The sequence below is a fragment of the Sinohyriopsis cumingii genome, chromosome 10, assembly GCF_028554795.1.
Source record: "Sinohyriopsis cumingii isolate HCF-2022 chromosome 10, ASM2855479v2, whole genome shotgun sequence".
NCBI classification, from domain to species: Eukaryota; Metazoa; Mollusca; class Bivalvia; order Unionida; family Unionidae; genus Sinohyriopsis; species Sinohyriopsis cumingii.
The window spans coordinates 71,283,833-71,308,051 of NC_142970.1; the positions used below are offsets into that span (position 1 = coordinate 71,283,833).

Genomic DNA, 24,219 nt, shown 5'->3' on the forward strand with positions numbered 1-24,219 from the left:
AAGTGGGCCACAAAACTCTGCACCAGGAAAGACTAAAAGAAGAAATAAAAAGACTCCAACTCTTCGTTTTGCAACCTGGAACATCAGGACCATGTGTCCTGGATTGACCACTGACCTACAGCAGATCAACAATGCACGGAAGACTGCCGTCATTGACAGAGAACTCTCCCGACTGAACATCGACATTGCCTGCCTCCAGGAGACCCGACTGGCTGACAGCGGCACCATCAGGGAAGCCAATTACACATTCTTTTGGCAGGGGAAGCCCTTGGATGAACCTAGGCAGCATGGTGTAGGCTTTGCCGTCAAGAACACGCTAATCGCCTTCATTGAACCTCCATCATCAGGTACTGAGAGAATCCTTGCCCTCCGGCTGTCAACATCCTTAGGCCCGGTCAACATCTTCAGTATGTATGCCCCAACCCTCTACTCCACCTACGAGGAGAAAGACAAGTTTTATGAGGCTCTGGATCAGGCAATATCCAGTGTCCCCAACAATGAAAGCCTTTACTTACTAGGAGACTTCAATGCTAGAGTGGGAGCTGACCATGAGGCCTGGTCCACCTGTCTCGGTTTTTACGGAAGGGGCAAGATCAACGAGAATGGTCAGCGACTGCTGGAGATGTGCTGCTCCCACAGCCTATGTGTGACCAACACTTTCTTCAAATGCAAGGAGATCCACCAGGTGTCGTGGAGACACCCACATTCACGCCACTGGCACCAGCTAGACCTCGTCATCACCAGGCATGCAGAACTGGCCAGTGTCCTCCTTACCCGCAGCTACCACAGTGACGATTGAGACACGGACCATTCCCTCATGGCCAGCAAGGTGCGAATATTACCCAAGAAGCTGCACCACGCCAAGAAGAAGGGTCACCCACGTATCAACACCTGCTGTGCAAGCAACCCAGAGAAAACACAGCAGTTCATCAGCAAACTGAAGGAAGCCCTCACCAAAGTGACACCTGATGACACCATTGACTCCAAGTGGTCCCATATCCGTGACTCTGTACAATTCAGCCATCACAGCTTACAGGAAGAGGGAGCGAAAGAATGTCGACTGGTATGAGGCAAACTGGGAGGAGATGGAGCCCATGACTGAGGCAAAGAGGAAAGCCCTCCTGGCATACAAGGCTGCACCTTTCCCCAGAACACTACAAGCCCTCAGGATTGCAAGGAATAACGCCCAGAAGACCGCCCGCCGCTGTGCCAACACCTACTGGCTGAACCTTTGCAACAGTATACAGACAGCTGCTGACACCGTGGATACAAGAGGAATGTATGAGGGTATCAAAAAGGCGACAGGCCCCCCCAGCTACAAGACCGCCCCCCTCAAGTCCAAGACGGGCGAAGTCATCACAAACCAGGGGAAACAACTGCAGCGATGGGTTGAGCACTATCTCGAGCTATATGCAACCCAAAACAATGTCACTGGAACTGCCCTGGATGCCATTCCAGACCTGCCTGTCATGGAGGAGCTAGACACACAGCCCACCCTGGAAGAGCTCAGAAAAGCCATCGATTGCCTTGCCTGTGGGAAGGCTCCTGGAAGCGACGGCATTCCGCCTGAAGTCCTCAAGAGCGGAAAACCAGCACTGCTCCAGCCCCTACACACACTCCTCTGCCTTTGCTGGGAACAGGGATACATCCCACGGGACATGCATGACGCCAACATCGTCACTTTGTACAAAAACAAAGGAGACCATAGTGAATGCAACAACTATCGGGGCATCTCCCTCCTCAGCATTGTTGGAAAGGCTTTCGCCCGTGTTGCCTTGGCGCGCTTGCAGATCCTAGCCTCCCGCGTCTACCCAGAGTCCCAGTGTGGATTTTGAGCCGGCAGGTCAACTGTAGACATGATCTTCTCACTACGTCAGCTGCAGGAGAAGTGTCGCGAGCAGCAGATGCCCCTCTACATTGCCTTCATAGACCTGATGAAGGCATTTGACATGGTTAGTCGGAGTGGACTCTTCAGACTCCTGCAGAAGATCGGCTGCCCCCCACATCTGCTTGCTGTCATTATGTCGTTCCACGAGAACATGCACAGCAGAGTGTGCTTCAATGGCGCAACATCTGAAGCATTCCCAGTCATTAGCGGAGTCAAACAAGGCTGTGTCCTTGCACCGATGCTCTTTGCCATCTTCTTCTCCATGCTTCTCCAGTACGCATTCAAGGACTGCAGCGAGGGAGTGTACATCCATACCAGGGCTGACGGCAAGCTGTTCAACATCACCCGTCTCCGTGCTAAGACTAAAGTCACAGAGGTACTCATATGTGAATTGCTCTTTGCCGACGATGCAGCCTTGACATCACACACGGAAGATGGACTTCAGCAGCTGGTATGCTACCTCTCCCATGCATGTAAGGAATTTGGACTGACCATCAGTTTGAAGAAAACGAATGTCATGGCACAGGACACAGACTCCCCTCCCTCTGTCTCCATCGATGGGTACAATTTGGAAGTTGTTGAGAACTTCACATACCTCGGGTCTAACATCTCTAGCTCACTCTCTATTGATTCTGAGGTGGGCGGCAGGATTGCCAAGGCAGCAGCAGTGATGGCCAGACTTAACCAGAGGGTCTGGAACAACCCCAACCTCACAGAGAAGACCAAACTGCGTGTCTACCAAGCCTGCTTGCTCAGCTCACTTCTCTACAGCAGCGAAACATGGACCACCTATGCAAGACACGAGAGGAAACTCAACAGCTTCCACCTGAGATGTCTGCGGCGCATTCTGCACATCCAGTGGCAGGACAAAGTACCCAACACAGAGGTTCTAGAATGCGCCAACATGAACAGCATGTTCTCCATACTCAGCGAGAGGCGCCTTCGCTGGCTCTGCCATGTCAAGAGAATGGACCCAGGTCGCATTCCCAAGGGCCTGTTATATGGGGAGTTAGCAGAAGGTGCACGACCAACTGGATGACCACATCTGCGCTACAAAGATGTTTGCAAGAAGGATATGAAGACAGCAAACATCAATGTCAACGACTGGGAGAGCTGTGCAAACAACCGTTCCAGCTGGTGTCTAGCTGTCAGGCAGGGAGTTCAAAATGCAGAGGAAAAGAGAAGAATAAAACAAGCTGAAAAGAGAGCTAAAAAGAAAGATAAGCAAAAGCATACTTTGGAGCTATGCCATCGTCTCCCGTAGACGGACAGATGCCAAGGCAAGGCAAGGACCTATATCAGTAGCACAACAGGCTATCCTTTGATTAGGTGATACCTATATCAGTAGCACAACAGGCTAACGGCTAACCTATGATGAGGTGAGACCTATGTCAGTAGCACAATAGGCTATCTGTTGATGAGGTGATACCTGTATCAGTAGAACAACAGGCTATTATTTGATGAGGTGATACCTATATCAGTTACACAACAGGCTATCCATTGATGAGGTGAAACCTATATCAGTAGCACAACAAGCTATCTGTTGATGAGGTGATACCTATATCAGTAGCACAACAGGCTATCCTTTGATGAGGTGATACCTATATCAGTAGCACAACAGGCTATCGTTTGATGAGGTGATACCTATATCAGTAGCACAACAGGCTATACCTATATCAGCAGCACAACAGGCTATCCGATGATGAGGTGATACCTATATCAGTAGCACAACAGGCTATCTGTTGATGAGGTGATACCTATATCAGTACAATAGGCTATCTGTTGATGAGGTGATACCTGTATCAGTAGCACAACAGGCTATCTGTTGATGAGGTGATACCTATATCAGTAGCACAACAGGCTAACCTTTGATGAGGTGAGACCTATGTCAGTAAGCACAACAGGCTATCTGTTGATGAAGTGATACCTATATCAGTAGAACAACAGGCTATTATTTGATGAGGTGATACCTATATCAGTTACACAACAGGCTATCCATTGATGAGGTGAAACCTATATCAGTAGCACAACAAGCTATCTGTTGATGAGGTGATACCTATATCAGTAGCACAACAGGCTATCCTTTGATGAGGTGATACCTATATCAGTAGCACAACAGGCTATCGTTTGATGAGGTGATACCTATATCAGTAGCACAACAGGCTATACCTATATCAGCAGCACAACAGGCTATCCGATGATGAGGTGATACCTATATCAGTAGCACAACAGGCTATCAGTTGATGAGGTGATACCTATATCAGTACAATAGGCTATCTGTTGATGAGGTGATACCTGTATCAGTAGCACAACAGGCTATCTGTTGATGAGGTGATACCTATATCAGTAGCACAACAGGCTAACCTTTGATGAGGTGAGACCTATGTCAGTAAGCACAACAGGCTATCTGTTGATGAAGTGATACCTATATCAGTAGAACAACAGGCTATTATTTGATGAGGTGATACCTATATCAGTAGCACAGCAGGCTATCCGTTGATGAGGTGAAACCTATATCAGTAGCACAACAGGCTATCTGTTGATGAGATGATACCTATATCAGTAGCACAACAGGCTATCCTTTGATGAGGTGATACCTATATCAGTAGCACAACAGGCTATCCTTTGATGAGGTGATACCTATATCAGTAGCACAACAGGCTATACCTATATCAGTAGCACAGCAGGCTATCTGTAGATGAGGTGATACCTATATCAGTAGCACAACAGGCTATCTGTTGATGAGGTGATACCTATATCAGTAGCACAACAGGCTATCTGTTGATGAGGTGATACCTATATCAGTAGCACAACAGGCTATTATTTGATGAGGTGATACCTATACCAGTAGCACAACAGGCTATCTGTTGATGAGGTGATACCTGTATTAGTAGCACAACAGGCTATCTGTTGATGAGGTGATACCTGTATCAGTAGCACAACAGGCTCTCTGTTGATGCCAGTTACTCTTCTTCTGCTGGATTTGTGGAAGCCCAATAACTTGATTTTTATCTGTGCATAGACTGCTCTGGTGGTCTAAGTGGTTAGAGCACCTGCCTTGGATGCGGGAGGTCACGGGTTTGAACCCCAGCCAAGTCATACCAAAGACTTATAAAAATGGTATTAACAGGTGCCTTGCTTGGCGCTCAGCACTGAGAGGTTAGTGTTAGGACTGGTCAATCTGGTGTCAGGATAATGTCAGACTGGGTGGACATGATGGCCCCCAGTGCTAGACATCACAATCAAGTACCACACTGCAGACATTGTAGTGATATGACTCTAATTGTGAAAGCTACATTAAAAATCCAAAACACACACTCTGTGTTCATGACAATGCACTAAATGCTACCCTGCTCAAGACTCCAGCTTCATCATATACACTAGGAGCCCAGAGATTGGTTCTACTCTGCAATAAATGTATGTCTCCCCCTCTAACTGTTACCTGTTCTCCAGATATATTACGATCAGGTAATGTATTTGAAGAACAAAAGAAAACAATTTTGAAGTAAAACATGTATTTGATGATACCGTTTCAAGTCCCTCCCCCAGCCAATTACACCATTGGAAGAGCACATCCAATTCAGTAATAATTGATGATTGACAAAATTTGGTGCTGATCCCTCTTTTCACTGTGAGACCATTCTAGTTGACTTATGCCCTAGGGAAGCAGATGACCTTTATGGTACTTTTGTTGCTAAAATAAGCCGAAATACTGTTGAACATCTTTTTGATTTTGTTAGGGATGGATTTATGAGTAGTGTTTGTACTCCAGATATATTATCAAAGAGACATTTTTTGTTTACTTCAAAAATTAGTTTTTCAAAATTTGTGTCCAATCTCTTATTGTAAAATTTTTTCACTATTCACCACTATATGAACACTTACATTGAGGCTGCATCTTAGGAAAAACTAAATATAGTAAAACTGGGTCAGCTATTTTTGGAATAGGATTTTTTTTACATACCAATCATAATGAGGAGTGTATTATGATGTCTATCCATTTGTCTGCCTGTTAGTTGTCAACCGGCTAAAGTTACCAAGCTTTATGGTTGATTTGCACTTTGGATAAGGATGAATCCTACTGATTTCAAGCTATATATTTGAGGTCAAGGTCACCATGTCTAAAAAAAGAAATACTGTTTCTGTACAATTATAAATGGCATTTTCCACCATTGTTAGTTACAACATTATGAATGGCTTGCATTTGAGTGAGAAAGAACCCTATCAAAATCACTTCAACTGAAAGAAGAAAATTGTTTTTTTTCTTCACAATAACATTAGTTTTACATAACATACCTCAAGCGAACCTTATGGCTGGTTTGCACTTTGGGTAAGGAAGATGCCTATCTATTTTGGTGTCAAAGGTCTAGGTAACTGGGACTGAAAGAAGAAAGAAAATGGTTTCTGCACAAAATATTTAGTTATCTACTTACTGGACTATTTAAACATATGGCAGGCATAAAACATGACATCATTGCTATGATTCTAGCAGATTCTGATTGGTTTGAAAGAACTAATCCATGGTGAAGTTTCTCAAATCTAACAGTACCGGCAAAATTCTATTGTGTAATCAATGACACTTTGTGGAATTGTGTAAATTCCTCAATAAACAGTATCAAGATCATTTGAATATATTCTAATATGCAGTGTAAAATGACTGTAGAAAATATTATATGCAGTGTAGAATGACTGTAGAACAACTATAGTTGCTGAGATATCTATGACATTTAATGTTAAGCATTGTATAAATGTTTAAATTTTATTAAAAAATACATTCAGATATTGAAACATTATTTTATTTAAAGTTCTTGTGTGAGAAAATTATTATCATATTATTATGTCCAAATTATTACATAATGTAAAATATTAGTATATATTAAAAGATGATTTCTGTTAAAGGTTCCTGAAGAACTTGTTCTATTTCAGATGTATGGACAACTTTGACGGGGTATGAAGAACTTGCTAATGTAGCTGAGACTAGAAATGGTCAGCTTAGTCTAGAGCCGGGGCGAATGTACAGGTCAAAAGTTAAATTCTGTGCATTTAAGTTTTGTGGTGAGCCAGTGGTCAGTGATGGAGTAATGGTTATCACTGATCCACCTGTGAGTGGGGCAATATCTCTTAGATACACGGAAAATGGACAGGTAAGAAAAGGACACCTTTTATAAAAGGAGTTTTTAGCTCACCTGACAGTAACGTCTTGTGAGCTTATGATATACCTTATCGTGCATTTGAATAAAACTAAATATGGATTTATATAGTAAGAGTCAAGGTTTGTAATGAGCAAGGTCCATGCAATTAATGAGACGATCCTGCATCTGACTGGCAAACATTTCTGATCTAATTTTGATCAAACTTGGAATGTATGCTTATATCATAAAGATCGGGCCAAATTTGATAATGAATGATAGCCTCAGATGCATGAAAATTAATACGGTTATCTTACATCTGATTGGCTGAGCTTGTTGCCACTCTTAAAGCCCTATTTTTGACCTGGTTTTCATCAGACTTTGAATAGAGTCCTATATGATCAAGAACTTTCATAAATTGAGTTATGTTGTGGTTCATGCATATTAATGAGGTGATCTTGCATGTGATTGGTTGAGCTTCTTAACACTTGAGAGACAATATTTCTGACCCAGCTTTAATCATAAATGGTGACTAAATTAGAATCATCAAGATGTTGTGTGAATTTTATTTTAAGTGAGACCTGTGCAATATTAGGAGGTGTGCTTGTATTTATAAAGATTTTCTTATCATTCTAGAGACTGTATTTTTGATAGGATTTTGATCAGGCTTGGTAAATAGGCCTGTGTCATCTGGGTCAGTATAATCATGAGTATAATTGATACAAGTACTATAAATTAAGAAAGAAAATTAATTAAAATTAATTACAATGACAACGAGGACTTTCAAGCATAAGGAATAATAAGAATACTCACATTTCTTTTGAATGGAAGGACCATAAGAGAAATAATGATTTAATTTATTAACTGCACAGCACTTTAAAAGAAAACACCCATTAGAAAGTTTATTTTATACGCACCCATATTGCAGTTTTTAATGTACCTCTGATGTAGAAATTTTGATATTGAATAAGAAATTTAATAATTGAGTAATAATTTAGTTTCAAAGAGAACTTTAATTTTGAATTTACAGCAGTAATTAAACGTTCTTGAAAATGTTTAAAATTGTGGTGATGAAATAAACAAGTAAGAGGTATAAAGCCCAATAAAAGACGGTACCAGAAGGTCTCATAAACTCAACCCAGGGCCTTGGAGCCTCTTTTCTTGGAAAGCCAGGGAAACAGTAGCATCTTAATTATCTACTACAATGGTCAATTGAAGATCACTCCCTCAATATAAAGTCCTTCATTGTAATACTGTTCTTCCTGTAAAGTGGATGCCATTCATCAAGTAGCAGTAACTTGTTATAAAATGGTCTTACTATAAGGTGGTATTCCCTGTGGTTCCCATGATTCATATAGATGAGATCCACAGCTAGTGCGTTTTGATCATGGCAGGAGACACAGTTAGTAAAGTATGTTATAATTCTTCCTAATACCTCTACTGTTGTCAGTTGCCTTTGAAGGCATGGAAGAAACAAGTCTTAAATTTCTGTCATCATCAAGAAATTGACATTCAGATCTGCCACATCCCATCCAGAATGATTGTCCTGATGGAATCAAGCTTTTAAAATAGATTGGTCTATTCAACCCTAGGTGTTTTTTTAAATCTGCATGCGTTAGGGTTAATTCGAAGTAGACAATTTTTCGATGAGTTTAAAATCATATTGCCAACTGTCATCTCTCTACTTACAGACCTGAAATGGTCTTGTTGTATATGACCTTCCCCCAAACCTCTTGGATTCTCAAGGTCATTAGTAAATGTGCAGACTAATCATTGTGGACTTCCCTTCTCCACAATTGCTGAAATAACCATACATGCAAATTCTCCATCTCAGTCTATAAATGATGAAGCCATCAGAAACATTTCTGCAAGTGGTGGATAGAATTGCATCTCTCTAAAAGCTTGTGAGGGGAAATTGAGAATCTTTTTCCAGTGACGTGAGCAGAGAAAAATCCTTGGTACCACAAGAAAGTAACTTCCTGTTAGTGCTTTTAGTAAAGAAATTAGATCCAGTCACCATCAAGGGCTATATTTCCATGATGTCTGATACATTTTGCCATCATTGAAGGGAGATGAAAAGCCACTTGGCACTGGACAAGTACATTTATTAAATTTGTGGTTTGATCAAAAGGATTGTGAGCATAGTGAGTACTGACTTAACAAGCCAAGGGCATATCATGAACAGTGTGCTGTCAAAAAACTTGGGAAATGTCACATAGGAATTTTATCAAACTTATGGAAAAAGAAAATACAAATTAAATCAAAACTTTTACTGCGTCAAACAAAGTGTTTATACAGCAAAAAATAAATATTAATACAAATAAAGGTTTTTAGGACTTGGACAAAAATGGAAGCAACATACTTGCAAGTAAACACCAACAGTAAACAACATTGATGGAAACTGCATGTTGCAGTGGGTAGTATTTGATTTCCAAGTAATTCTTTCAAAATATTAAAATCCTAATAACTGTAGATACAAGTAGTGAGTAATGAATACCATCATGAAATAGATAAACACATTGCATACCATATACATATTTCCGAATGAGAAAAGTGGAATGAAAACAAAAGATATATTTGAATTGACAGTATTTTTTAAATTGAAAACATCTAGAATTTTCAAAATTAATCCTAGATTTATATAATTTCTTGTATGTCATGCTTATAAGACTGCCATTACTCTGCATGAATATACTCTTTAGGGAAACAAATTGACTTTTAAGCAAGTTGATATTGTACTTACTTGTAATATGATCACTTCCTCTCAGATTCTTTGAGCTCCCTAGAAGAGTGTGTACTTCTGCTTCAAAAGTAATTGATGATTGGAGTCATTTGGCATAAATTCCCTTTCCAAAGGGGGTACCACTCTTGTCTGACTTCCATTTCACCAAGTGCACATTGTAGCACTTTTAATGACAAATGTATTAAAAATAAGTTCTTAAAATTTATTTGGCTTAGAATTTTGAGTTAGTGAATATTTTTCTTACATATTTTAATCGGATAAATATTTACAAAGGAATTATTTTACTTCAAAAATTGATTTCTTCAGTGTCTTCCATCTTGAACATGTTACTGTATTTAACTGAGACTTTGAGATATTATTACTATATGCCATAATGTCTCATGAGACTTTGAGATATTATTACTATATGCCATAATGTCTCATGAGACTTTGAGATATTATTACTATATGCCATAATGTCTCATGAGACTTTGAGATATTATTACTATATGCCATAATGTCTCATGAGACTTTGAGATATTATTACTAAATGCCATAATGTCTCATAGCTATCTTGCCTGCATTGCCTGGATTTGTGTTTAGATTGCTCCTAGCTATGTAGCTTGCATTGCCAGGATCTGTATTTAAATTTCCCCTAGTTTTCTTGCCTGCATTGCCAGGATCTGTATTTAGATTGCCCCTAGCTATCTTCCCTGCATTGCCAGGATCTGTATTTAGATTGCCCCTAGCAATCTTGCCTGCATTGCCAGGAACTTTATTTAGATTGCCCCTAGCTACGTTGATTACATTGCCAGGATCTGTATTTAGATTGCCCCTAGTTTTCTTGCCTGCATTGCCAGGATCTGTATTTAGATTGCCCCTAGCTATCTTACCTGCATAGCCAAGATCTGTATTTAGATTCTGCGTTAAAAGTTTTCAAGTTACATATTTTCTATATCAGTTGTTGTAGTGAATTAAAACTGTTGTAACATTACTATATGACTATAGTTTGTATCATTTACTTAAGATTTTGTGTGTCACCTGCAGAAGAAGAGGATGCATTCTTACAATCCCTTACGAAGACCATTGATTATTTTTTCCTACAGATAAATGTTGAACTGGAGAAGTTCTATGACCCAGATATAGAAGATATCAGTAGGGCAAGAGATGCAATGGACCATTATGAGTGGGCATTGACAGACAACTCTATTGCAGCCAAGATACTATCAGTTTGGGCGAGAATTCAAGACAATACAATTCATGCCTTGAATGACACTCATGTAAGTTTTTCTCTAGCTGAAGTTAACTTAAGTTTACAAGTTTAAGTTTAAGTTTCAAGAAGGATTATATATGCTATGAAAGTTAATGACCTTAGTATTCAACGATGATTCCGTTGCCACCATAAAGCAAAACCCTTTATCAGTAAATGCTTGTACACTTCCTGCAGTTAAGATGTATGAGGCTTCTCATCTTGACTCATGCCAAGCATGATTCTTACTTTGCATTCAGAGGTTTTATGCTTATAAAAAAATAACAGTAGGACTTAAATAGTACTATATACATTACTATAGACAAATGTGACAATGTGGTTACCTACCCTGTCCGCTAGAGTGCGCCGCTGGCAAGTACATAGAACGAGCAGTGGGCTAAAGCTGTCACTGCTTGTGATGGAACATACAATAAAAATTGTAACTGCATGTGTTCAAATGCCTGTGTGATGGAATAATGTTATTAGTTATCCTAAAGGCACATGGTTTTCAAAGAATGTTGTTTTTCATTATTGGATTAGTGTTTTGTATAAAATCAACACTAATGGATTAGTAGCGCTCTAGTCTGGCATTGGATGTTTAAATGATAAGGTGAACTAGTTATATATGTATAGATGGGAACATTTTATTTAATCAAAGAAGCCAGAAAATTCAGGAACTTACTTACTGATAATGTCACATATCAGATAAAAGATGGTAACTTTACATTTATCACCCAGATTAATTTGTTTCATTTACTGTGCCATTCATTCAAGGATAGGAAAGGTTTATTATGTCACTGGCTAGCTGCTTATTATGTCATTGACAAGCAGAAGTGTAGCAGGAACAGCTACATCAATTTTTTCAGTTATATGCATGGAGATTCGGTAATGTTTTTTCACTTCATTAGTGAAAGTAGACATTAGGTGTATGCTAAATGTTAGAAATTTGTGATTTAAATATAAGCAAAATCGTATAATGCTAGACATAATGTAACTGTCATGTTTTCAGCATATATAAGAATATACATTATGTGCACTGTGAATTTGTCAGATGTCTGTGTAAAACGAGCATGGTCAATGTGAGTTGACCATTGAGTACCAGTGAATCAGCTGTTCAGGAAGCAAGTACCTATAGTATTGTTTTAGTGTACATGCAACATGCATCGCCTAGGATAATGTAATCATTCCAATTAAAACGGTTACAGAACTTGTTTTACCTAAAGGTTAGTAGCTCTCTGAATGCACACTTATATTTCTAACCTTGATATATTCCCGAGACAGAAAGAAAATATTGACAAAATGTCTTAATAATTATAATAAAGACACAACTGGAATACTGTATAGTTGATAAAATTTGACTATTCTTTAAGCACTAATGGTGGGTGTAAGTCTTGCACAAATTTTCCATATTTTTTTATGACTGATTGGCCATGGTTATTGTCATCACACTCTGCATCAGTCTAAAAATTTGTTATCTTCTCGCACTCTTTCAAAGTGTACCCATAGATTTTTAGTCTGTTGTATTTCACGCTTGGATAGCTTCTTATTATTTTTAAAGGATGGAAAGATGAGATCTATACCTTTTGGGGTGGGTTAGGTCTGATATAAAAATACCTTTATCTGCAGTAACGTCATCATCTTTCTCTCATAGGTACAGAATGCCACGCAAGGTGCTGATTCGCTTGTCTCTCTATTTTGCACTACTTCTTTCAAATTTTACATATTTCCAGGACCCATGTGAACCTGTGCAAAGTTACAACAATAGATTTTTTTGTTGGCATTTTAACAGTCAAACAGATCAACTCGTGCACTATATGTCATGCAATCAATACTTGCCAGAAGTTGGTTTCACAGGTTCCTCCAATGCCAAAGAGTGCTGCCCTAAGGGCAGATAAATCACTTTTTCACATTCGTCTATAGATGCACGTTGTTTAATTAAACAAAGAAAGTTTGGAAAATCAATTTCAAAATAAATACTTTGATTAGCAGCCAATGCTAATTGCAATACAAGGTGGCTTTGGGAAAAATGTGCGGGATAAAATGGGGTTCCTCTGTAGAGAAGTGATTTAATTTTTAGGACAGCTAGAATCTTGAAGTTACAGATGTGAACTATTGTCACAGAGAATTCACACAAGCTTTACACATTTATACTTCATTTAAAAAAATCCAGAACATACCATCTAGTTCATTAAGACCTGATTGTTTCCCTGGTTGTGTGCACTTTCAAGTGGCTTTGAGTTGTATAATACAATGCTCATGTGTACAGAATTGTTATGTTGTGGAAATAAAAACGTGGACTTGCTTATGATAAAGGATACTATATCATTATGATTTAATTAAAAATGGAATCTATGAATTGCTGTAAACATTTGTCAGCACCTATTTAAAATTTATCTCTCTATGAAGGACTCTTGGAAAGATTGATACCTAATAATTTAGAATTGTCAAAGACCAGAGTTCTTGTGGTAATTTTATTGTGATACATTCTTTTGAAAAAAGGTTAGGATCTGTTTATTGCACCCTGAAATTCTTAAAGTATATATACATACAAATATTGGACAATAAATAAATCAGGTTTAGAAGAGATGTTCAGAAATCTTTGTTTCTACTTTTGTAATATATATTCTCTAATTTTACTTATCAAACATGTTGATGTTCAAATTTCAGACTTAGGCTAAAATTTAAATAATTAAACAAACAAAACATATAGTACAGTACAAAGAAATAATACTTTTTATGGCTCAGCATTGTATGAAAAAATGCATGCATTATGATGTAAAAAAAATAATCATTTCTTCATATTAGAATGTACTTTTCAGGTCTCTTTTGTCATTCACCTGGCAAAGCCTTTGACTTTCTCTGAATGCCGTAAGTTGTCAATCCGTGGGTACAACAAGGTTGGCATATGGAGTGCTATTTCTAAGGATATTAAAGATTGCAGTCAGATCGACCCACTTTGGATCAAACCTAGAATTGTTATTGATGTAGTGCCAGAGAACCGAATGACATCTGCTAGTATGTATACATTTTTTTCTTCACAGCTGTAACTAGCATTACTCTTAGTACCTTGTAACTCCTGGGCTCAGTGCCCTGTTACTACATATGTGTGTGTGTGTGTGTGTGTGTGTATATATATATATATATATATATATATATATATATATATATATATATATATATATATATATATATATATATATATGGCTCACTGCCCTGTTCCTACATATGTGTGTGTATGTATATATATGGCTCAGTGCCCTGTTCCTATGTATGTGTGTGTGTATATATATATATATATATGGCTCAGTGCCCTGTTCATACATGTGTATGCATGGTCACCCACCATTTTAGCTCCGCAGGTCAATGGTCAATGGCCTTTCTTCTGACATCTGTTAGCTCAAGTTTGCTATTGCTAATCTTCCTAAACTGCATGGAGGATTGCCACCGGTCTTTACCCACACATTCATCCCAAGGTCTAGTTGGTCTGAAATGAATATGGTGCCCTTCAGACATGCAGTACGGCCAGTTTGCAGCCATTTTAAAACATTTTTATTGGTACTGTTTGTAAAAAAAATGATCATAATGACTTACAGTCTTAATCAAAAGACTTCTAATGATATCTAGTTGACCCTAAATGTAAATGGGGCCAATCTGATATCCAATACGGCTGTCACGGTGGCCATTTTAAAAAAATCTTATCACTACTCATCCAGAATGTATAGTCATATTGACATGGGGTTCTCACCAAAAAGACTTCTTATGATGTCTAGTTGGTCCGAAAGGAAAATGGTGTTTATCTGTCCTCCAACATGGCCACCATGGTGGGCATCATGAAAATCATATTACTTCTTTGCCACCTAAATGAAAATCAAGTGGTTTCAACACTCAACAGATAAAATGATGTTTCCTGAAAAATTCTTTTCAGCCAGTAGAGTGTCATTCTTTGCAAGTCATTCAAGTTTCAAATAATATCAATTCATCATCAAATATTGCTGCCATTACTTTTGTTAACGAAAAAACTTTAAACTTTCTTTTCAAAATGAAACAACAGAATATGATCAAATTTGAAATTGTCCTGATATGAAGGCCTTTTCATTTCATACTCTGATACCCATCTCTCATAAAATATCATGTCTCTTACTAAAACTATAAAAACCTTTAAACAACTTTCAGGTTTTTCAAATTATATTAATCTCCAATTGTTAAAATTTTAGGACTCTATGAGCTTTAAGTAAGTAACAGAAAAGAGTGAAAACCAACAAGTTTTGTAAAATTCAACAAGTAATTTATTTTTCTAGAATACAAAGTGAAAATTTAAAAAGAATTTACAATATTGTGGATTCAATCCCAAATGTTCATAAAACTTCTATCACAAGTTCAAATGTATAGAGTTCCAGTTGAATTCCAGTGGTGTTCCAAATAAATTACAATATTAAGTGTGCTGATGTGCCTGTAGTCTTAAATGAACTAATTTGCCAATGGCATGGAATGTACCATGGTATTAAGTCTTTTTATGTATCACAAAAAGACAATTCAAAATGTCCTTTGACTGAATTCACTCTAATTTCAAATTAATGAATTAGTCCAAGAAGTATTAATTAGCACTTTGCAATTTCACTGAATAATTTAAATAATAAATTCACCCAAATTAGAAACCAAACACAAGAATAAGACTGATTGCACTTTAGATGTTAAGATAGGAATAAGTAACTTTGCAAGTAAACAACATTGATATAAAAAGCTAAAACACAATAACAGAGCCAGGAAGTAGGTGAGTGTCCTATCTAAAACTTTCAAAGTTGTCAACAAGTTTAGAAATTTCCAAGTGAAAAAATTAATGTCCTTGACTCAGATTAATGATCTGCATATTTAATTATAATCATAGAGAAATATTAGCTATCTATTATGTTGTTTACAAAATAAATGTCACTAGTCAGGTAGACCATTAACTTGATTTTGGATTAAGGTCAATTGCAAAATATATTCATAAAATACAGTCATGGAGCATAGCCAACACACAATACAAATTAAATATATATAACAAAAATAAAACATGTAAATAGATTTTCCTAAACATTTGTTCAAATGATCCAATTTTCTATCAATTATGGCTGTCATTACTAAAATTTTGAAGTATAGGGTTTGAGAGCACATCAGTACAGCCAATGAAAAGTTAAGTTCCAAAATGAAATGGTAAAAATTGGAAAACTATAGGAAGATAAACCCTTAAAGTTAAATGTTGACATATAGCCTGACAAAATAAGATACAAATTTTAAGGGGAAAAGACTATGAAAACATTTCAACATGATACTAGGCAAATATCATCGACGGCAGAAATATCATGCCCAACTGGACCGCTTGGTCTCAGTGTGTTTTGTCTTGCCTGCATTCCTGGTCAGTAAGACTAAATTACAGACCTGAAATAGGTAATTTTAACAGTGAAGGGAATGAATGCAAATGGAACGCATGATGAATGCAGTGTGAAAGAAACATATTTTCAAGCAAAATGGTTTACAACAATGAATGATAAAGAAGAAATTGAATAAATCCTGAATGCATTTGATGATGGATTTTCAAAATATACAGTAGCCCCCCTCTTATAAGGCCACCCCTACTGCAGCAGGGAAGTGGCCTTATAATGAGGTGGCCTTTCTAGTGGGGGATGACAAATGCGAATAGTAAATACATATGAAGAAAGTCACAAGTACGTTTAATTCTAAAACATTTAATATTTTCATTAAAATATCACATGCATGTTGTGAAATAAATGAAAAACAAACTTTCATCATTTTCAAAAGAATGTTTTGAATAACCATTGATATAGTTTTAAACTGTCTTTATAATTATGTTAAGATCACATCATCTGTCACTCTTTTTGTTGGCAACAGTCTAAAAAACAAACCAGTCTCGTCACAATTAAAAATATCCTTGTTGTCATATCCCCTGCATATATCGTTTAGTCTTTTGTTCCAATCTTCGAAAACTTCATTATTAACATCAGCTGATTCTCCACTAAGGACAGAACACTTAATATTGTGTCGCACTTGAAATCTGTGCAACCATCCGTTACTTGCGGTAAAGTCGTCATATCCCAATTCAACTAACAAAATTGTTGCTTTTTCTTGTCATTCAAATCAGAACACAAACATCTCCTGGCTCAAACAATCTTCCTTTCTTCATCCATTTCACTTTCCCACTTCTGCAGAATTGTTTCCTTATCTTTCATGATATTGTTTATCTGAGTCTTTCCAACATTATAAGTTTTCTGCAAGGATCCTCGACACACAGCCCCCCCCCACCCCCCGAACCTCTCGGTCAGTTGAATTACTTTCACTTTCTCTTCTAAACTAAGAATTTTTCTTTTCCTCGATGACATGTTGATCCTTTTGCAGTAAGTTATTCATGTTGCCAACTACAATACTGATAAAACAATTTTTTATGCATCTAAACAAATTGCCGTGTTTTTAAAGGAAGTGATCTTGTCACATGATTTGTTAGTCACAGTCTGGTACCCTATTGTTTTTATACATTTCTTTACACTAAGTGAGTGAAGCCAAAACGGCTTTGATATGTACCATTTAACATCACGCAGATTTGACCTCGCGGCCGTTAGGATTTGTAATTTTGACAATTATTGTCATTAGTAATAGCCACTAATTATCAAAGTGAACATCTTACTAAGGGAAGCCATAAAGGCTATCAAACCATTTTCCTGCTGACTTGTGTATTGTACATCGATGCTGCCACTTCTCAGCTGTTACTACTGTTCAATAATTGTAATCTTAACAATTATCAAAGTGACTAAACCGGACATCTTATGATAACACAGCAGTAAGGCTAATTGGATTACAGGTATTTACCCTTTTGTATGGATTAAAATATTAACCTTAGTGGTACATGTACTTTAGTCAACATTTCTTTCAGTAATGAAAACTGGACATCGGGAAACAGAAATCGGATTACTTAACACACGTTATGAATAAAATACTGGTTCTGGATACATATCAAAAACAAATGCAGCCTCTTGTGAGGGGTAAATTTTATATTATTGCACTAATATATTGGCTGCTGGTCGCTTTAGCCGGGTGGCCTTTCGTGAGGGGTACTTTTGAACACAAACTCGTCGGTGCCAACTGATTCTGGCCGTAAGGAGCGGGTGGCTGCTGGTCAGGGGGGCCGTTCAACAGGGGGACTACTGTACTTACCTATATTTCTGGTTGCCTGTAAATTTCAAAAGTTTAAAGCTCCTTTCAATGTTAATCCAAGATCAGATTTTTTATTCTGCCAATATTTCACTACTTACAAGCTGTGAATTTGTTCAATAACATCATCACCTAGTACAAGATTAGGGCCTTCCATGGCCCTAAGCACTGAAAATATTATGGTGCCACCACCCCCACCTTCCTACAAAATGTGAAAGTCAACAACAAAAATATTAAAAGCTAAAATGGTGGGAAATTACCAGTATTTTGCCATCATTCCAAATTAAAATACTCATGCATGCAGATCAAAATAAATATTTTATTGCTATTTCACTTCTTCATAAATTAAAAATATTTTTTTAAAAACATTCCATAAAAAAACTATTCAAAATAATTGAATGTACATTTTGAAATAATTGATGTCAAAATCCACTTTGTAATTACACACACACACACACACACACACACACACACACACACACACACATATATATATATATATATATATATATATATATATATATATATATATATATATATATATATATATAGATCAGGGGCAATCCAGAATTGAAAGTTTAGCTTGGTATATTGTCAACTTGACACCAGTTACATGTCAATGATCAAGTTTGAAAATTTTTATAAAATCATCACTAATGAAGCATGGTGCACGATTCCAGTATTCCAATTTTAATTTTTGAAAGAAAAACAAACCAAGGTAATAAAAGTACAAAGATAAACAACATGTGTACACAAAGTTTCCCTATAGCATGTAATATTATGGCTCCAATAAGATATACAGTTTGAACATAATCATACAATTAGCATAAATTGTATTCAACATTACACAAGCACAACAAATACTATCATTATTTAAAAACAGTTTTGTATAATTTTATATGAAATATGATTATAAGTAGTGCATTGCTTACAATACTAACATTTTTTCCATATTGATGTTTGGTTTGAGAATTTTTGTTTAAAAAATTCAACTTAAATCCTTTCATATTAATGACAGTCTGCATCTCATGTGCCCTAAGTGCAATGGTAAACCATTATTCTGAAAAATGTTCAGTGATTTTCAGTGAAATCTTTTACATTCTTCTGCAATGTATTATGATAGTAATCAAGCGTGGTCTCATGTTTGTGAGCAAATATGGTGGATATCAACACATCTATGCAATGAAATCGATACCTACTTTTGATTGGTCAATGTGCCCAGTTTGGTTGACAGGTTGGAACTATCCATTGTAGTTTTTATTCTTATTTATTGTGAATTAATTCTATCTTTTAAGAATTTCTTATTTTAAAAGCACATTTTTGATAAGATAACTTAAGATATTGTAGCAAAGTTCTTTAAATTTAAAACAGAAATCCTGATTTTGGTAAATGCAATTCAAATAAACAAGAATGAAAGGAAACATGGAAGTTATAAGTGTAAAAATCAGAATGCAGTTTTGAGACCCTTATTGAAAAATAACAATGCAGATAGCTGACCTGGTTTTATGTCAAGCAAATGAAATGCAGATATAAATGGAATGCAAATGAAAAGCAGAATGAATGTAATGCAAATATAAAGCAAATCAAATGCAGAATATATGAAGAAAAAGAAAGATTTGGTTTCAGGGTCTGTATCACATTTTGGCAGTGTCACAATCCGCTGTAAAGATTCAGATTTTGTATGAAAGTTCTTAAAAGTTTTTATACAACAATAATCGTTCATTTTTTGAATGACTTGAAACATAACTTTTTATAATCCAAGTAAAATGAGTCAATTATTACTGCCCTGACACCCATTAAAGAAAATATGGTGACCATGTGATCAGGGCCATCCTTTTGTAAAGAATTTTGTATAACTTCTTGATTAAGATGTGTCAAAATACTTTTAGACATAATTACAAGTGGTTTGTGGATTACCAGTAATGACTAATGCAACATGTACATTACTATTTGTCTGTTGCTAGATGTTGTTAGTGTACTATGGAATTTTAGCCTGGTTTCCTGTTTTAAAAGGTTTTGATGATGAAGATCATTTCTAAAACAGAGACCCCAGAGTTAGATAGTATATGTACAACATCTGTAGAAACAATACCTGGATGAGTTGCATTGCCCTAGAATTTTAATCCACCCCAAAATCTGGAGTTGCAGATGAGGGAGGGGAAGTGGATGGAGGTTTTGAGGTGGGATTTGGAGGGAAATGAATGACTGAGAATTTTTTGCTGCATATTTCTCATCTGATTTTATTGTATTCTTTTTTTGATGCAAAGGTGGGGTTGTGTTGGATGGGTTTGGAGAGGCCCAGTCCAGCCTTCTTCTGCAAAATGCGATTTGGTCTTTGCAAGACCAGGACTATACACCATACAAGAATGTCCTATCAGCAGTTTGGCCAACCCTACGGCACAGAGATTATACTTGGGCTGTGATTAAATGGAATGTTGCTGAGCAAGTCACCCATTTTATGCGACCAGATATCTCATTTGAGAATCCTTGTGGACATCCAGATGCCATAGCATGTGGAAGAACAGGTACTGAGTCTTACATTCATTTATCTTAATAAAATTATTTTTATAAAAATGTGGAAATAAATGATAGAGTTCAGCATATGTGCTGACATGATGTAGGAAATCCCACAGAAAGGTCATCATTTGAAGGCAGAATCAAAGACTGCTGAGTTCCTATCCATAGATTCTGATCTGAAGGATGGAGTTTCCCAATTCTACACTGCCAGATATTTTGTATTATTATTCTAATTTCACAAAGGAAATAGTGGTGGGGGAAAATATGATTATTGTTATGTATTTAGTTTTAAACTACTCAGTATTTTCTAAACGTTCGTATGAGAAAACACTAAAAGATAAAAGTTGCATGTCATTATGTGTTATTCATCATGCCATCAACAATTTTGGTAAATGAGATGCCAACCATTTCAGCTTGGCAGATGTATCTTTTTAAAATCCGTCACTTCTGTCAGACACTCATTTTTATATTATATATATATATATATATATATATATATATATATATATATATATATATATATATATATATATATATATATATATATATATATATATATATAATGTAGGTGAACCACAGCTTGATTACCAGCATATCTATAAAAACAGAAGAGCTTGTCATGTCTGATTGTAATTCTGTTGTGAAAACATACCTGAAAACTTATCACATCCAATTGTGTTCTGTTGTGAAAGCATACCTAAAAATTTGTTTCATAATTTGAACCTATCAGAAATTACATCAGCTTTGCACCTTGATTCACCTGAAGAAAGCCGTAGAACTAAATGAGGCCAATGTGGATTATATCCTGACAGAATTATTTGTGCAGCATTTATTCTAAATGGAATTGCGGGGGAGAAATATTAGGCAGATGTCATCATGTCACATGGTGGGAAGGATTACTGCAGGAAATGCCTGGCAATTGAAAACTGCTTTAAATTAATAAATTTTATTGTTTTAAAATATATTATTGGATGAAAATTTGAAAAATTTCTGTTGTAATTTGTTGGCATCTCTGTAGGTGTCATTAGTATATCCCACATGATTTTCTCACATGGACAGAATGTAACATGCATATAGAACAAATTATTCATAGTTGTCTGAATAAAAGCATATTCACTGTTCTGGTTTGTATGATTTGTAGTGTTTCTTCTTTTGATTTATTAAAAAACTAGAAACTACTTTTCCCTTGAAGTTTCAAGGTTACCACTTTTGAATGGATGATCTTATCAACATGAGGTTTTCTCTTAAGACTGCTGTATTTTCTGGCCTGTAAGTCAATGTCAAGTATAAGCTAAATTCACCGATTTTGTAAATTTTCTATCTTACATCCATATATGCATATGTTAACGTGGCATATAAGATGAATTCACTACAGAGAGAAAGGGTTGTTTCAGAGCGATTGTAACCTGTATTGTTCACTTATTGAACGATTGTGATCTTCCTCATGTACAACTGCACCACTATATCTATTATTAATTGACACCTGAATAAACAGTTCATTCTTATTTTATCTATTATTTTGTCTATTATCACAAGAGCTACATGGTTATACATTGTTATTTAAATGCTAATTAAAAAGTCTAATGCATTAGCCAGGTTATTCGATTTGAAACCTGTTTAAGGGCAAGATTCAACAAAAGAGAGAAAACTAGTGAGGTTACCATAGGGAAAGCAATAAATTAGTGAGGCTAACAATAGGAAAATGAGATAAATTACTGAGGTTACCAATAGGGAAATGAGATAAAATTAGTTGGGCTACCAATTGGAAAACGAGTCCATTTAAAATGTAAAAATATTAATGATGGAGACAATACAAAAAATATTATAAAACCAGTAATTGATATGGATTAGTGATAGAGAACAAAGGGGTATTTGTGTTACTTATTACCCAAAGTCCATATTAGGGTTCAAACAGTGAACTACCTTCAGTTGTTGTCTTTGTGTAGGTATCACTTTTTTGGTTGCAGCAATTGTTATCATGGTCATCAACATTATGATTTTGAAATTAAGTAATTGTAGGATATATCTTAGCATGATCTGTACTGCCAAATGCTAGTTTTCAGTCTTAGCATGATCGTACTGCCAAATGCCAGTTTTCAGTCTTAGCATGATCTGTACTGCCAAATGCTAGTTTTCAGTCTTAGCATGATCTGTACTGCCAAATGCTAGTTTTCAGTCTTAGCATGATCTGTACTGCCAAATGCTAGTTTTCAGTCATAGCATGATCTGTACTGCTAAATGCCAGTTTTCATTCACAGCATGATCTGTACTGCAAAATGCTAGTTTTCAGTCATAGCATGATCTGTACTGCAAAATGCTAATTTTAAGTCTTAACATGATCTGTACTGCTAAATGCCAGTTTTCATTCACAACATGATATGTACTGCTGAATGCTTGTTTTCAGTCATAGCATGATCTGTACTGCCAAATGCTAGTTTTCAGTCTTAGCATGATCTGTACTGCCAAATGCTAGTTTTCAGTCTTAGCATGATCTGTACTGCTAAATGCCAGTTTTCATTCACAACATGATATGTACTGCTAAATGCTTGTTTTCAGTCATAGCATGATCTGTACTGCCAAATGCTAGTTTTCAGTCTTAGCATGATCTGTACTGCCAAATGCTAGTTTTCAGTCATAGCATGATCTGTACTGCCAAGTGCTAGTTTTATGTCTTAGCATGATCTGTACTGCCAAATGCTAGTTTTCAGTCATAGCATGATCTGTACTGCTAAATGCTAGTTTTCAGTCATAGCATGATCTGTACTGCTAAATGCCAGTTCTCATTCACAGCATGATCTGTACTGCTAAATGTTTGTTTTCAGTCAAAACATAGTCTTCTCTTCCAAATACTTGTTTTCAGTCTTAGCATGATCTGTACTGCCAAATGCTTGTTTTCAGTCTTAGCATGATCTGCTCTTTCAAATGCTTGTGTTCAGTCATGATCTGTTGAAGCCTAGTCTGCTCTTCCTAATGCTTGTATTCATTCTTAGCACAATCTATACTGCAAAACGCTTGTATTCAGTCTTAGCAAGATCTGTTCTGCCAAATGTTAGTTTTCAGTCATAGCATGATTTGCCCTTCCATATGCTTGTCTTAAGTCATAGCATGATCTGTACTACCAAAAGCTTGTTTTCACTCATAGCATGATATGTACTGCTAAATGCTTGTTTTCAGTCACAGCAAGATCTGCTCTTTCAAATGCTTGTTTTTAGTCCAAGCATAGTCTTCTCTTCCAAATGCTTGTTTCAGTCGTAGCATGCTCTGTACTGCCAAATTCTTGTTTTCAGTCAAAGCATGATGTGTAATGCTAAATGCTTGTTTTCAGTCTAAGCATGATGTATACTGCCAAATGATTGTTTTCAGTCATAGCATGCTCTGTACTGCCGAATGCCTTTTTTCTGTCGTAGCATGCTCTATTCTGCCAAATGCTTGCTTTCAGTCTTAGCATGCTCTGTACTGCTAAATGCTGGTTTTCAGTCGTACCATGCTCTGTACTGCTAATTGCTTGTTT

At 36.6% G+C, this 24,219-nt stretch overlaps 1 protein-coding gene across 1 annotated transcript in view; it reads left to right on the forward strand.

Moving 5' to 3' along the window:
* The window catches only part of LOC149790372 (uncharacterized), a 273,840-nt gene that overhangs the window by 127,491 nt on the left and 122,130 nt on the right, over positions 1-24,219 (forward strand). Inside the window, exons 26-29 of the mRNA XM_089973208.1 lie at positions 6,815-7,032; positions 10,846-11,019; positions 13,808-14,003; positions 20,459-20,716. Of these exons, the coding sequence (XP_089829334.1) occupies positions 6,815-7,032; positions 10,846-11,019; positions 13,808-14,003; positions 20,459-20,716 (846 nt within the window). The remainder of the gene's footprint in view (positions 1-6,814; positions 7,033-10,845; positions 11,020-13,807; positions 14,004-20,458; positions 20,717-24,219) is intronic.